Source organism: Oryctolagus cuniculus, chromosome 5 (genome assembly GCF_964237555.1).
Source record: "Oryctolagus cuniculus chromosome 5, mOryCun1.1, whole genome shotgun sequence".
In the NCBI taxonomy this organism is placed as follows: Eukaryota; Metazoa; Chordata; class Mammalia; order Lagomorpha; family Leporidae; genus Oryctolagus; species Oryctolagus cuniculus.
Genome location: NC_091436.1, coordinates 88270648 through 88287066, shown reverse-complemented (window position 1 = coordinate 88287066; position 16419 = coordinate 88270648). Strand labels below are relative to the sequence as shown.

The following is a 16419-nucleotide window of genomic DNA, read 5'->3' as shown; positions in this document are numbered from 1 at the left end:
CTTTGTTCTTTTTGCTCAAGATTTTTTTTTAATATTCATGGTCTTCCCTAGCTCCACACCTAGTTTCCTATTTCCATGAAAGCTGTCATTGGAATTTTTTTTTTTTTTTTTTTTTTTTGACAGGCAGAGTGGACAGTGAGAGAGAGAGAGAAAGGTCTTCCTTTTGCCGTTGGTTCACCCTCCAATGGCCGCCACGGCTGGCGCGCTGAGGCCGGTGCACTGCACTGATCCGATGGCAGGAGCCAGGTGCTTCTCCTGGTCTCCCATGGGGTGCAGGGCCCAAGCACTTGGGCCATCCTCCACTGCCTTCCCAGGCCACAGCAGAGAGCTGGCCTGGAAGAGGGGCAACCGGGACAGAATCCGGTGCCCCGACCGGGACTAGAACCGGTGTGCCGGCGCCAGTAGGTGGAGGATTAGCCTATTGAGCTGCGGCGCCGGCCTGTCATTGGAATTTTAACAGAGACTGCACTGAATCTGTAGATTGCTTCTGGGTAATACAGAAATGTTAATATTCTTCCAATTCATGAACACAGGTTATCTTACACAATTTGTATTCCCTTCCATTTTTTCACCATCTTTTTTATACATACCATTTGATGGAACAAAGTTTCATTCTCGCTCATTGCCCAAAAAATAAACTGGAATTTATTCCTTGCCCTTGACTCTCAATTGGGTCTCACACCCTATTGCCTTCATACCCCACCCCCACATCCTTTTGCAGGTTCCCAGGCCCCTCCCCCCACAGCCACTTGAAAGACCACTTCCAGGAATTCCCCTCCGCCTGCTACCTCTATGCCTACCCTCTTCCCTAGCCCTCCTAAAAAACAAAGGCCCAGCCCCCGGGGTTGAGGCCTTCCGCCACGTGTTCCATCAATGTACACATTGGTCATCTAAGAATTTATTTTCTCTGAATAAATTCGGTCTGGCTGTAAATTCGTACACTGCCTCCTCACTATTCTGTGCCTCTTTTCCTGACACCTTTCATCTCCTTGGTTAAATTTACAACTAAGCATTATTATTTTTTGGTTATTACTGTTCAGTACCCTCACCTGTTCACAGTAAAATGGACTTTTGGGGCTGATGTAATCCCATACAACACTTGCTTTATTAAAAACAAAAGGGGGGAACGTTAGTCAAATGGTGCAATCTTACCTGTGGCCCGATCTATGCCCGGGACACCATCCTTGGCTCTAGCCCTCACTGCCATTGATGACCAAATGGTCAACCACAGATATTGGCTCCACCCGCAGCCCACCAGGATTTGCTGCTATTTCCCTGCCCCCCACCCCCCCATAGGTATAGTAGGACCTGCTTCCTGCACATGTGCCCTCTCTCCTGATCTCTCTCTCCATCTCCCCCACCCCCCTGCCCCAGGCCTGCCGGGCTTCCTCTACTCGACAATAGTATCTTTCCTCAGTGTTTGGTGTGTTTTGTGGTGGCCTTAAAGTAAATACCCTGTGAGACTAGGAGCTCAACTTCCTTTGTATTTCAGTCAATACCATGCGACCTTGTGTTTGACTTTCAGCCATTTCTCCACTGTTGCTGTAGGAGGTGAGATCCTCCCTCAATGCATATCTAGAAGCTCTTAAGTCATTTATGCAGTGCTTGAGCTAGGAATTCAAATCCTTAACTTCATCCCGAACTTTGATTTCTTTATCAGCAGTAGGAACAACCAACCTTTATTATATTCCTCATATGTACTGTGTTACTTCTTATACATGGCTTATTAGTAGTATTCAAGGTAGATACTTTGTATGTCTCTGTAAACAGCTCATTCCACCAACTATCCATGCTGGTTATATTATTTGAAATAGATACTTCAGCATTTTAAAGTCTAATTAGAAAATTTCAGAAACCCCAAAACCACTTCAGGACACTCATCCTAAAAACCCCCTTCCATTAGAACCACTCGTGATTTTGGTTCTTGCTACTAGTATTATATAAGGAGACTAAGTTCTATGATATGGCATCTGTAAGCTAGAGAACGAGGGCAATTAAAAGCGTAATCAGCTCGAGGCTGAAGGCCTTTAGAATCTGGAGTGTGTGTGTGTGTGTGTGTGTGTGTTTGGGGACCAGGGTGGGGGGTGGGCTTTGGTTTGCTGGTGCCAGCCCTGGTGTCTGAAGGCCAGAATATCTTGAATTCTGATGTCCAAGAGCAGAAGTTGGGTGTCCCAGCTCCAGAGCAGTGAATTCGCTTTCCTCAGCCTTTTTGGTCTATCCATGCTCTCCTCAATTTGATGGGACCCATGCACAGTGGGTGAGGGTGGGTCCTCCTTATTCAGCTCACTGATTCAAATGCCAGTCTATTCCATAAATAACTTCACAGACAAACCCAGAAAAAAATGCTCTCCCAGTTATCTGGGTATCACTTAGGTTGAAAACTAAAATTAATCATTAATGGGAGAGACTTTCTGGAGCCTAACTTTTCACAAAAGTCTTTTATTCAAAATACCCTAAATGTGTCCTTTTTCTGGGTATTCATTGTGGTCCCTAAGGACAACGACTAAGCAATAGGAGTGGTTCCTGAGGATTCTGTTGTGATAAATTTCTCTGACTGCACTTACTGATCTTCAAGTTGTAAATGGAATAGGGGACTTACCGTGTGCATAGCATTCTCTAAAACAGAATTTAGAATCCTTGTCAAGATAAGATGTAAGTAATTATTTGAGGTTTGCTTTTCCCATTGTTTAGAACCTGCTGCATTTGCGCTTGGAATCAAATGGGCCACAGATAGCCAAAAGGACAACAGGAGGAAATGGGTACAGCTATGTATTAATAAAGAGGCTTGCAGATGAATGACACACAAAAGAACACCCAATAACCAAAATAAATTATTTATAACTTAAAATTATTCCACATAAAAAAATATAAACTATAGCATTTTACTACCCTGTTAGGAAAGGTACATTAAAAAATATGGACAATAAGACAGTAATTGCATTCCTTACATTTAGTAACTTTCACATCTCACATTGCTGCCCATAATTTCACAAAGATCTAGTGCACTTGTCCTTTGTAAGGTATTTTACTTTGTAATTACTGTCCTAGAATGGCACTTATTGGTATGTGGTAACTGAGCACTTAGAATGTGACTATTTCAACTGAGATGTGCTACTATCTCTGTAAAATACATTTTAAAGACTTAATATGTCAAATGCCAAAACTCTAATTTTATATTCACATCTTTTTAAATGTGGCTAATAGAAAGTTAAACACTACATATGGCTTACATTACATTTTAGTACATAGTGTAATAGAACATTTGGAGAAGAGTCACTATAACTCTGACTTAACCATTATCTTATACACTTGACATCTGCTTTTGGAAATGGGAAGTTTAAAATAGTGGTTTGGCTACTTTTATGCATATTTGATTTTTTTTTCTAATGGGAATATATTACATTTTAAATAGACAAAGTAAAGCAGTACTGGAATTAAAGAGACATAGCTTAAAAGATTAAAACAGTATGATAAAACTGTATTTCCATACTGTGAAATGTATTTTTCACCTTTATACCAGTGCACAAAAACAAACAAACCAACCCACCTAGAGGAAGGAGTGGAAAACTGGGAGGACCAGAATTCGCCATCTCCGTGCACAGAGCTGCACCTGTCTTCTGAATTACTGAGGAAACTATCACCCAGGTTCACAAGACTGTCCACGCAGCTGTGCTCACATTCTCACCTATCCTCATGGGAAAGAGAAGCTGGTTTTCTGTTACAAAAAACTCAGTACACAGTTGGGCAATAATTGCCAGTGTACGCACAATTTTCCCTTTCCATTTCTTACATATGCTACACTTTTCACAAATCTTGTTACGTCGGATTCATGGTCATCTGATTATAAAGGAACCTGCTTGTAGATCATTCAAAATGTATCTGGCTAGTCAACACATCAGGATTTTTTTTCTGTGTTAGTTAGGGGTAATTTATTTTGCCATGCTGCTCTAGTGTTTGCTTCTGGCATCACGCTGGAACACCGGTGTTCAAAAGCCGCCGTGACAGTTTGTGCCTTTCAATGAGGTCACGCAAGTGTGACTTTCTAGTAATACTCTGGTGCATTCACTTCATCCGAAAGAGCGACTGGCACCACCACCCCCTGCCGGTGCAGCTCACGGAGAACATCCAACATGGAGTCTAATTCTGTGCGGAACTTGTCCAGCTCACGGTTCTTTATCTGTGCCAGTCTTTTCCATTTCTCTACCTCTTTGTTTTGCTCAGTTTCTACTACTTGCTGTGTCTGCTGTATTATCTGCAAAAAGAAAAATTCCACGTGACTGTCACGGTTCATGGTGGGGTGAGGAACACTTCAGTCTCAGAGCTGAGGTGGGAAAACGTGAAATAGGCAAACCGTGGATGTCCTCTGGGAGGTCTGTATGCATGCAGTGGGAGGGTTCTCCAAAAAATGTGCAGGAAAATGGGGATAGAATATATTTATTTTGGTGTAAAAAATTTTGAAGCTTATGCATACCATTTTCATAACATGTATTTCCATGGACTTTATGAAGATTCCCTCATAATTTCTGTCAACAAAGAATATATAAGTGCTTGTTTCCACAAGATCCCTATGTTGAAGCTCTAACTTTTTGAGGTTGTTTTTGGAGTAAGGATATAATTAAGGTAAAATGAAGTCATAAAGGTGAGGCCCTGGGGGCTAGCATGTGGCAAGACAGGTTAAGCTGTCCCACTGTGACACTGGCCTCCCATACGAGCACTGGTTTCCGGCTCTCTGCTAATGTGCCTAGGAAAGCGGTGGAAGATGACTCCCCTGCAACCCATATAAAGTTCCAGGTTCCTGGGTTCCGCCTCACTCAGCCCTGCCCATCGCAGCTGTCTGGGGAGTGAACCAGTGGATGGAAGACAGCTCTCTGCCTTTCAAATAAATAAATAAATAATTTTTTTCCCCCAGGCAGAGTTAGACAGTGTGAGAGAGAGAGAAAGGTCTTCCTTTGCCGTTGGTTCACCCCCCCGCCCCACAAATGGCTGCCACGGCTGGCGCGCTGTGCTGATCTGAAGCCAGGAGCCAGGTGCTTCTCCTGGTCTCCCATGTGGGTGCAGGGCCCAAGGACCTGGGCCATCTTCCACTGCACTCCCGGGCCACAGCAGAGAGCTGGACTGGAAGAGGAGCAACTGGGACAGAATTCGGTGCCCCAACCAGGACTAGAACCCGGGGTGTCAGCGCCGTAGGTGGAGGATTAGCCTAGTGAGCCGTGGCACCGGCCTATAAATAAATCTTAAAACAAAAAACCAAAATAAACGAGGCCCTCATGTGATGAGACTACTACTGCATAAAGACAGATACCAGAGATCTCTGCTCTCTCTCCCTTTCCTTTGCATGCCTGCACCAGGGAAGGACTGTGTGAGGAAACAGTGATAGTCTGCGAGCCAGGAAGGGAGCCCTCAGTAGAAACCAAACCAACCAGAACCTGATCTTGGAACCCTGAGAAAATAAATGTGTTACTTTTGCCACCTAATAGTCTAGGACATTTTGTTAGTACCTCAACCAGGCTAATACAGTGTACACAGAAAGCTAAATATTGGCACCACAGTGTCTTTACATTTATTATTTAAATTTCTATTAATTGTTTATAAATATAGTAGTTACATCATTAGTACTAGCCATATAACATTGTGATTTTAATCTAAATTTATTTCTGAATGAGCATTTGTTGAAATGGCTCGAATAGAGAACACTGTTCCCAAAGCCAGATGTGTGACTTCTTAGATACCCATTAATAATTCACATGACACAAGTGTTCTCTCTTTTCACTGGATAGAAGACAAACCAATCTTTAAGCATTTGAGATTTAAGGTGTTATTTTCTCAAGTTATGAATTTCTTTTTAACATGATCAAAATACAAGGGAAACACTTTTGCTAGGAGTGCAAAACTAGCAAATGAAAGGCACGTAAAAGAAACAACTACACAAATATGGAAATGCGGTCTTCACCTGCTGAAGCTCGTGTTCTCTTTGCTTATGTCTCATTTCCATTTGTTTAATTTTCTTTTCCAAGCCCATGAAATGTTTCATCTCCGGTGTATGGTTTTCTTTGGCTTCTCTCAATTCTTCTAAGAGTTTGGTAATCTAAAGTTGAAATATGAAGTAAATGAAAAACAGTCACAAAGAATTCTAATAGGTAATCTTGAAAATCAAGACACTTGCCCAAGGCTTTTCTAAGATGTATCTTGGATTATTATTAACTTTCACTCCTGTGTCCACAAAGTGAAGGTACATCCCAGCTAACTGGACCACTTCTCGCTCCCATGTATGCCAGTCTGGTTATGGGGCTCAAAACTTTGATACATTTGGCTCTGCTACAGTGTATTTGTTTGACAGTAAGTTGTTTACTTATAGGATTAAAATACATTTAAAGTACCTGACAGAGAATGGTGCCCAAAGCACAGAAAGTTTATTTAGTGCGTGTGTATCCCTCTTTTGTCAATTCCCTACAATTTTTTTTTTTTTATTTGACAGGCAGAGTTATAGACAGTGATAGAGACAGAGAAAGGTCTTCCTTCCGTTGGTTCACCCCTGCAAAATGGCCGCTACGGCTGGCACTGATCCGAAGCCAGGAGCCAGGTGCTTCTTCCTGGTCTCCCATGCGGGTGCAGGGGCCCAAGCACTTGGGCCATCCTCCACAGCCCTCTCGGGCCACAGCAGAAAGCTGGACTGAAGAGGAGCAACTGGGACAGAATCCAGTGTCCCAACCGGGACTAGAACCCGAGGTGCTGGCACCGAGGGCGGAGGATTAGTCTATTGAGCCGCGGCACTGGTCCCAATTCTCTACAATTCCAATTGTAATTCTCTTATGGCTCTTGTTTTGATTGTTAGTAATTTATTCTAAAAGTAAAGGTATATCTATAAAGGTGGAGCTTGTTCTGTGTTGGCCATTATCTTAGGATCTGGGGATGCAGACACATGAAAGACAGATTGTCCTCACAAAGCTTAGTCTACTGTACTACCTCTGCTTTCATATCATGGTCCACAGGTAAAGTGGCCAGGACTTGAAGGGGCCTTCTTATTGGGCTTGGCCAAACAACAGTATTTTCATTATGGTATACAAGGGTACTATCACAAGGTAGTGGAATATGGAATTAAAAGATGAGTTTATTTTGCACAAAATCTTTGAAGTCTATGCATATGAAAGATATTCTAATAGTTAATGGAAAAGCATATTGTGAGAATAAATGGATTTCAAGTTTTTCTGCACCAAAATAAACCTATCTTCTTTTTTTTTTTGGAGTACCATATAATCAGGAAAATAAATTCTATCATGAATCAGATTTTGCTAATTGTTAACATCAAAAGGCAGTAAGCAAATAAAAAGGATAAATAAATAAACAAATTCAGTCATGTTTTATATAAAAACACTCTTACCTAAGTAACACTACAAAAAGCATGCACCTTACCTATATTGGTTGAAATAAAAATAAAAGCAAACAATAAGGAATAATCTAAATACTTCAAATGTAGAACATTCCTGATGATATCATCAGTGACCAAAGATATAACATAGTGTAATGATGAGTGCTGGGCATAAAAGAGTTTAATGATAAATGATTACTAAAAGTTATTGCAGGGCAATCATGATTAGTGACGTAAGAAAACTGCAGAGGTGCAATCAACTATCATTTCAATTGATATAAACTTTTTAATGGTTTCTATGCCCAAAATGACTTTGGGTTTTTTGCTGTTCTACAACATTTCCAGAAACTGCTATCTTGTGCTATACATGAAACCCATTCTTGGTACACTAGCTGGGCAGTTCCAGTCTCGTGAAAGAAGCAGTTAAGTGGACCAGAATGGTGTTCTGGAGTGGAGAGATGGTCACGGAGCAGTGAGGTGATAAGAGGGATAGCAAGCTCAGCCAGGAGGTGGCTGGAGGGATTTCTAAGGCAGCCATATTTGGATAGAGCCTTAAAGGGCATTACTATGCACTAGGCACTATACTATACACTTGACAGATGTCTCCTCTAATTTGTTTACTAAACCTTATATTTCTTGTTTGAATTTACAAATAAAATGTGAGCTCAACAGAGCAGGAGTTTTAATCCCCTCTGTTCTCAGTTTTCCTAGAACCAAGAACTGTGCCTGGCAGAGGGAAGGCATTCAGCAATTATTCATGAATTTGGCTAATTAATCTACCTTTCAATGACTAAAGAAACATTCTCTGGTAAATTACACAAATGTAGAGCTCTGCAAAGTTCTACAAAAAATAGCAACAATTTTCTTTTATTCCAACCTATCTAAAAACAGCTTTTAAGAAAATTAGAATGGATTATACATATTTTAAAATATGGCATTTTAATGAAATATGGAGTTATACACCTTTGCTTATATGACAAAACTACTTCCTGCTACCTGTATATTACAGAAAAAAACTGGAGATAACCTGTATGCCAACAATAGAGGATTGCTGAAATAAATTAAGAGTTTGTGGCCTGAGTCCAGAGGCCCTAGGTTCTAATGCTGGCACATGTTTATCTAAGTTGGTAACTTTGGGCAACTTAATTCATTTTTTTAGCATCAAATTTTTTTTTTTGACAGAGTTAGACACTGAGAGAAGACAGAGAAAAAGGTCTTCCTTTTTCCGTTGGCTCACCACCCCCCCCCACTCCCCCGCCAAATGGCTGCCACGGCTGGCGTGCTGCGCCGATCTGAAGCTAGGAGCCAGGTGCTTCCTCCTGGTCTCCCATATGGGTGCAGTGCCCAAGGACTTGGGCCATCCTCCACTACCCTCCCAGGCCAGAGCAAAGAGCTGGACTGGAAGAGGAGCAACCAGGATAGAATCTGGCACCCCAACCGGGACTAGAACCCGGGGTGCCGGTGCCGCGGGCAGAGGATTAGCATAGTGAGCCGCGGTACTGGCCATAGCATCAATTTCTTCATAACATAGAAATCATAGTACTTATTTAGGTTGTGATGAGAAGCAAATCAAATAATGTGTGTAAAGCACCTAGCCTCATAGAGACTCCAAATACTAATTATTACATTGTCTGCTCTATCAGACAATGGTATAATGAAATTGCTAATGAAGACACACTGATGTGTAAAAAATGCCTTAAAACCATGCATGCACACATAGATGAGGGTCCTCAAGAAGTCTGGAAAGATGACATAAAGGTTTTATTTTAGTGCAAAAATTCTGACATGCATTTTCCACAAACTTTATTTTTTAAAGATTTATTTATTTGAAAGAGTTACACAGAGAGAAGGAGAGGCAGAGAGAGAGGTCTTCCATCTGATGGTTCGCTCCCCAATTGGCCACAACGGCCGGAGCTGTGCTGAACCGAAGCCAGGAGCCAGGAGCCTCTTCCAGGTCTCCCACATGGGTGCAGGGGCCCAAGGACTTGGGCCATTTTCTGCTGCTATCGCCGGCACACAGGGTTCTAGTCCCTGTTGGGGCACCGGATTCTGTCCCGGTTGCCCCTCTTCCAGGCCAGCTCTCTGCTATGGCCCGGTAAAGCAATGGAGGATGGCCCAAGTTCTTGGGCCCTGCACCCCATGGGAGACCAGGAGAAGCACCTGGCTCCTGGCTTCGGATCAGTGCGGTGTGCCAGCTGCAGCGCGCCAGCCGTGGTGGCCATTGGAGGGTGAACCAAGGGCAAAAAGGAAGACCTTTCTCTCTGTCTCTCTCTCTCTCACTATCCACTCTGTCAAAAAAAATAAATAAATAAAAAATAAAAAAATAAAAATAAAAAAGAAAAAAAAAGAAAACTCAGAGTTCTAGACCTCTGGCTTTGGCATGGCCCAGTGGATGGAAGAACTTTCTCTGTTCACTATGCCTTTCAAATAAATAAGTCCTTTAAAGAAGTTATTTTAAAACCACAGAGGCTATCAAAAAACAGCATATTTGTCACTCCTTTGAAATGTATAGTGTGCCTTCACTTGTGGCCATGTGTAATAAAAGGGATAGAGAGTTATCTTCCATTCCTAGAAAACATGACAAAATACAGGAAACAAAGGTTCTCACACCCTGGTTAACAGCACTGCAGGAGGAGGAAAATAAACAGGGTGAGCTCTCTTATGATTACTGTTTACTGCATGGAGGCAGTTTTGAAGCTAAGGGAATCGGAATTAGTTGACCAATTCCTAGAAGTTTCACAGTGGCAGGATGAGTCTGAAAGCAAATGCCTCAGTGTATAGGAGGGTATCTGGGAATCCGCAGAAGGGTAGCAGTGATGAGGATAAATCAGCTATTACAGACCAGCTGCATGCTGAATGCAGGTGTTCAAGTGAAAAGGCAGAGGGTCACTGTCTGAATTAAAGACTGAGTGTGTGTTTTCCAGTCACTAGGCTTAAAAATCATGTGTTGCAGCTGTGACGGCTTGAATGTATTCCCCCAAAGTTTAAGTGCTGAGGACAACTTCCAAAGCAAGAGTGCTGGGAAGTGGACAAGAGGTCATTAGGTCATGAGGGCTCTGCCCTTACGAGAGGATTAAAGTCCTAGTTATCTCCAGCGTTAGAAGAGCAAGCTGGGCTCTTTCTTGCCTTTCCCTTCTACCACAGAGTGACAAAGCACTAAAGATCCACAAAAACATCAGCACCACGCTCTTGCACTTCCTCCAGCACCGAATACTCTTTATACATTACCTAGTCTTAGGTATTCCATTATAGCAGCATTTTAGCTTTTCCATTTTCTCCTCTTTTAGCTACGCTTAAACTAAAACTATCACTGACTCTACCTTGACAATTTCTTTACCTTGCAAATATAAATACATTATTCCTTTCATTATTTTTCCAAAAACCTTTACTTTAGGTCTGTGAAGGTCTGTAAACTTACACATATTCTTAAACACTGCAGGAATGCACAAATAGCCTTGGGGCTACTAGAACAAGATTTTAAAGACAGTTACATAACTGTAGAATACTTTCTCATTGATCTTTTCATTATTAGTGCTATGTTTTGCATCTAAGCCTTAAATGCCTAAATAATACAAATGGTAGATATGCTTCAAAGAATAGCACAGCTTTTCTGGTTTTACAAAAGGATCTTGGGGTAATAAAAAATAGTGGGTTTCCATAATCAACTATTTCATCTAAGGATATTGTTAGTAGTGATCCAGCATGACTGTCATGGTGGCTTCATCTATTTCTTACTCAAAGTAATTAGTGTATACTGAAGGAAACTGGAATATGTTACATACAAATTTTTGAGCTAAGGGCAATTAAGAGCAGCAAATAGAGAAAAAGCTCTCTCCTCCCCTTTTATGTCTAAAGATAGAAATCCTCCTTTACCAGAGGACTTGGACTCTATTCAACCCAGAGATGGCACCAGAGGAATCTGCAAGCCTTATGTCTCCTCCCAAATTTACATTCCCAGTTTCCTACCTTCCAACTAAAACTCTTTTCCTTCATTCTGTTATTTCTCTACAAATCTAGTGTTTGCTGAAGATGCTACATAAGCCAGAGTTCTAAGCCACTGCTTTGAGTTACCTTTTGTTGAGGTTTCTACCATATGATGTGTGGTGCATACTTTAATATATTTTCCTCTTCTTAATCTGTTACAGGGGTCCATCCCAACTATGACTTTATGAGGGCTGAGGAAATTCTTTTTTCTCTTCCTGACCATTTCTGGTGATCAGATGAGATTTCCTGGGATGCCCCTCTTGTTCCAGAGCCTACATATTGGATACTAGGAGTTGGTGAAAGTAAGAATTCTTTCCAAAGTCAGCTCCCCCAGATCTTTGTCTATTGACTTCTCTTAACCAACAGTGTAATAAAGTCTCTTGGAAAACCCTAGTCTGGTACTTTGCACGGAATTCTTCCAGATTAGGGTGCTGTTTCATGGCAGGCTCAGGAAACTCTGAATAAGAGAGGAACTTGCCCAAATCTATAGGTTTTATAAGCAAAATCTGATGGCAATTCCTTGTTTCCCTAGCCTGGACATGCTTTTAAAAGATCCAGGCGCAGGTATTATGCTACAGTAACTTAAGCTACTCTTTGGGACACTTACATCCCATGTTGGAGTGCTGGCTTGAATCCCAGCTATTGTGCTTCTGATCCAGCTCCCTGCTAATGCATCTGAGAGGCAGTAGATTATGGCCCAAATACTTGGGGTCCTGCCACTTGTGTGTGAGATCTGCATTGAGTCTTTGGCTCCAGGCCCAGATGTGGTTGAGAGCATTTGCAAAGTGAACCAGCTGATAGAAGATCTCTCTTTCAAATGAGTTAGAAAAAAACGTTACAGTAAAGCAGATTAAAAAAAAAAAAGCCCTATGCCTAATTACTATTATGCTACACTTACATAAATAATGAAGCTAAATTTGATGACAGACCAGAGTTTTAAAAAAATTACTTATCTGAAAGTCAGCATTAACAGAGAGAGAGAGATATCTTCTGTCCACTGGTTCACTCTCCAAATGGCCGCAAAGGCCAGTGCTGGACTAGAAGCTTATTCCAGGCTCCTGTGGTGGTGCCAAGGGCCCAAACACCGGGGGCATATTTAGCAGGGACGTGGATGGAAAATACAGCAGCCAGGACATGAACCAGCGCCCACATGAATGCTGGTACTGTAGGCAGCAGCTTTACCTGCTACGCCACAACACTGGCCCAAAGACTAGACTTATTTTTGCAAACAAACTGGACTTACTGTGATTATCTTGATGAACATGGGGGTACTGTAGAGAGGAAAAACTGTCATCTCAAGGATGGAGGGAGGAAGTATCATTGTATTGTTAGAATTGTATTTATGAACTATACTGAATCTATTCTCTTTGAGTTAATATTACATTAACATGAGAATTATCATACATTTGCTGTGGCCCTGAGAATCTAATGTATTAATTCCTTAAATAAGAAGCAATACCTTGTGGATATCAGAATTATCTTTGAGGTTTTGTTATTTGGCCTGGATCCTGAATTCTTCTAGTTTCCTTTAGTATAGGGCCATAGTTTATTAAATTAACATTTCTAATTTTACTCCCACCCTTCTGGTTTGGAATCACTACAGAACTGTACTTTTCCTGAAGCCCTAACAAGCTGAAGCTGAATGAGCTGATATAAACTTCGGAGAACCACCACAATCACAAGTGGACAACCTCATGCCTGCTGCTGTGGGCCACTCATATATCACCGCAGACATCTAGAATTCAACATCAGCAGTCTTCCTGACTGACTACCCTTCCAGACTCAAACTGGGTTACAGACTGCTCCAACCAGTAACCTTTGTTCTTCCATTTGCACAGAAATTGGTCTTATTAAATCACCATATAGAGGCCTAACTTTAATGTAAGCCTTCCTGCAGCTCATCATGGAATGAGACACAACTCTTAACTATTTTCAGGTCTGAGCACTGATTCAGTAAGATATGGGGCAATGTGCTTTCTTCTTTTCTGATTGTCTCAATTCACATTTCCAGCCCTCCCCACTTTTGCCAATCTCTAATCCAAATCTCAAAATCGACCAATTTGGCAAATTCTAAGCTACTGCTTTTAGTTACCTTGTTATATATATATATATATATATATATATATATATATATATATTTTACATTGTGTGATGCTGTCTTAACAAGCTTGTTTATCTCGTTAATCTTTTCTTGTTATCTGTACTGTCCTAATTAAGAACTCATGATGGTTGAGGAAAAAACTATTTTCCTCCCCAACATGGCATTAATTATTTTACCACCTAAAAAATCAAGCAGGGGCTAGTGCTGTGGCACAGTAAAGCCGCTGCTGCAGTGCCGGCATCCCATATGGGCACTGGTTCAAATCCCAGCTGTTCCACTTCTGATCCAGCTCTCTGCTGTGGCCTGGGAAAGCAGTAGAAAATGGCCCAAGTCCTTGAGCCCTTGCACCTGCCTGAGAAACCCAGAGAATCTCCTGGCTCTGGTTTGGCACAGCTCTGGCCATTGCAGCCAATTGGGGAATGAACCAGGGGATGGAAGACCTCTCTCTCTGCCTCCCCTTCTCTGTGTAACTCTGACTTTCAAATAAACAAAACCAAGAAAATATCTTGTTTCCACTTCCCACAAAATCTGAACAGTAAATACAAGCATATAAATAATTTCTGACAACATGTGAATCTCACCTGGGGAAAGGATAATTTATATAAACGTTACTAGTATATTCTAACACATGATCATTTCAGATTATGCCCATTTATACAGTCAATTTAGAAGTATATACAGAAATATGAGTATCACTGAAATGTTTAAGCTGATTTTGGCCTAAGAGTTTAGGTATTTCTTACCTCTTTCTGTAGGATTTCTTCTCGAACTTGGGAAACTGCAAGAGACTCCTGTTTATCCTGCAGCTCATTAACTTGACTTTGGAAATGTTTTATAAGCACCTAGGAAATACAAGTACACAGTTGATAAAGTCCCCCCCCCCCCTTACTATTTGAAACATGTAAGACAGTCAACTCATAAAGGGGAAACTTTGTTGAAGTGAAATTGACACTATGAGAAACAGTGACTTGATCAGCTCTTGTCCTGACTGTTGATGTACAATGTAATACTTTATCCATTTTAGTATTTTTTTTTGTTCTAGTACTATTGGTTGAACTCTGTAACTGACACACAATTATTCTTTGGTGTTTAAATTTTAACTGAAAAAGTGATCCCTGTTAGGAATCTGGAAAGCATCATGCTGAGTGAAATAAGCCAGTCCCAAAGGGACAAATACCATATGTTCTCCCTGATTGGTGACAACTAAGCACCAAAAAGGAAACCTGTTAAAGTGAAATGAACACTATGAGAAACGGTGACTTGGTCAGCCCTTGCCCTAACTGTTGATGAACAACTTAATACGTTATCCCTCTTAGTATTTTTTTTGTTAGTTCTACTTAATATTTTTGGTTGAATACTGTAATCAATACACAGTTATTCTCAAGTGTTGAAACTAAACTGAAAAGTGATTGCTGTTAAATACAAGAGTAGGAGTAAGAGAGGGAAGAGATGTACAATTTGGGACATGCTCAAGCTGACTTACCTCAAACGGTAGAGTTAGAAACATACCAGGGGATTCCAATTCAATCCCATCAAGGTGGCATGTACCAATGCCATCTCACTAGTTCCAGTGATCAATTTCTGTTCACCATTGATCATAATGATAGGACTAAGAACCAAAGGGAGCACATAAACAAGACTAGTGTCTGCAAATACTAGCTGATAGAATCAAAAAGGGAGAGAATGATCCAACATGAGAAGTGAGATACAAAGCAGACCCATAGAATGGCAGATGTCCTAAACAGCACTCTGGCCTCAGAATCAGCCCTTCAGGCACGCAGATCTGGCTGAAAAGCCCATGAGAGTATTTCAGGCATGGAAAGCCAAAACACTCTGGCAAAACAAAAACAAAACAAAACAAAAAAACAAAACAAAACAAAACAAAAACAAATGAAAGATCTCCGTGAGTGAGATCCCAGTGAAAAGAACAGGTCATCAAAGAAGGAGGTACCTTTCTCTGAAGGGAGGAGAGAACTTCCACTTTGACTATGACCTTGTCTAAATATGATCAGAGTCGGTGAACTCAAAAGGCTTCCATAGCCTTGGCAACTCATCACAAGAGCCTCGGGTGATTACTGATGCCATAAACAAGAGTGTCAATTTGTTAAGTCAACAATAGGAGTCACTGTGCACTTACTCCTCATGTAGGATCTCTGTCCTTAGTGTGCTGTACATTGAGATTTAATGCTATAACTAGTACTCAAACAGTATTTTTCACTTTGTGTTTCTATGTGGGTGCAAACTGTTGAAATCTTTACTTAATATATGCTAAACTGATCTTCTGTATATAAAGAGAATTGAAAATGAATCTTGATGTGAATGGAATGGGAGAGGGAGCGGGAGATGGGATGGGTCCAAGTGGGAGGGAAATTATGGGGGGGGGGGGGAGGGAGCCATTGTAATCCATAAGCTGTACTTTGGAAATTTATATTCATTAAATAAAAGTTAAAAAAAGAATAATGTATAAAACATTTGGAAGAATATGGCCAAAAGCTATATTTTTGCTAAGTATAACAGTATTAAGGGGCTATTAATAAAGCTAACGCAATCATATCTGTTAAATGTCAAGTACATGAACATATTTTTCTATCAAGAAACTAAGAACGTGAGAAAAATTCATATCTCCTGTCTCCAATGCTGTAATTAAACTGTTGTAGTGATCAGATTATGCGGACTTCCTTTCAATTCACATTTTAACATATTTACAACTCTGGGAAAATAACATACTAGTGCAATTTAAAAAGTCTGGAAAAGCAGAATTAAAAGGTAAGTTTATTTTGGTGGAAAACATTTTGAAATCCACATACCTATGAAGCCTTCAAAATGATCATGGAAAATGCACAGTATGAAAAAACTATGCATAGATTTCACATTTTTTCCATCAAAATAAACTTACCTTGTAACTTAACTTTTCAATTAACTTTCTGAAATACCCTGGTATTTATGGCTCTGTGGCATTCTGACATTA

At 40.8% G+C, this 16419-nt stretch overlaps 1 protein-coding gene across 6 annotated transcripts in view; it reads right to left on the bottom strand.

Annotated features, from left to right (window-relative positions):
* Positions 1 to 2818: 2818 nt before the first annotated feature.
* The window catches only part of CEP162 (centrosomal protein 162), a 90400-nt gene continuing 76799 nt past the window's right edge, over positions 2819 to 16419 (bottom strand). For 5 of the 6 annotated variants that reach the window (XM_008263166.4, XM_051854513.2, XM_002714457.5 and 2 more), the window contains 3 exons: positions 14195 to 14293; positions 5951 to 6085; positions 2819 to 4252 (listed from right to left, as the gene is read on the bottom strand). In XM_008263166.4, the coding sequence (XP_008261388.2) occupies positions 4043 to 4252; positions 5951 to 6085; positions 14195 to 14293 (444 nt within the window). In that variant the 3' untranslated portion in view covers positions 2819 to 4042. Of the gene's footprint in view, positions 4253 to 5950; positions 6086 to 14194; positions 14294 to 15129; positions 15285 to 16419 lie in introns of those variants that run through there. The other variant, XM_070073821.1, reaches the window with a different exon arrangement.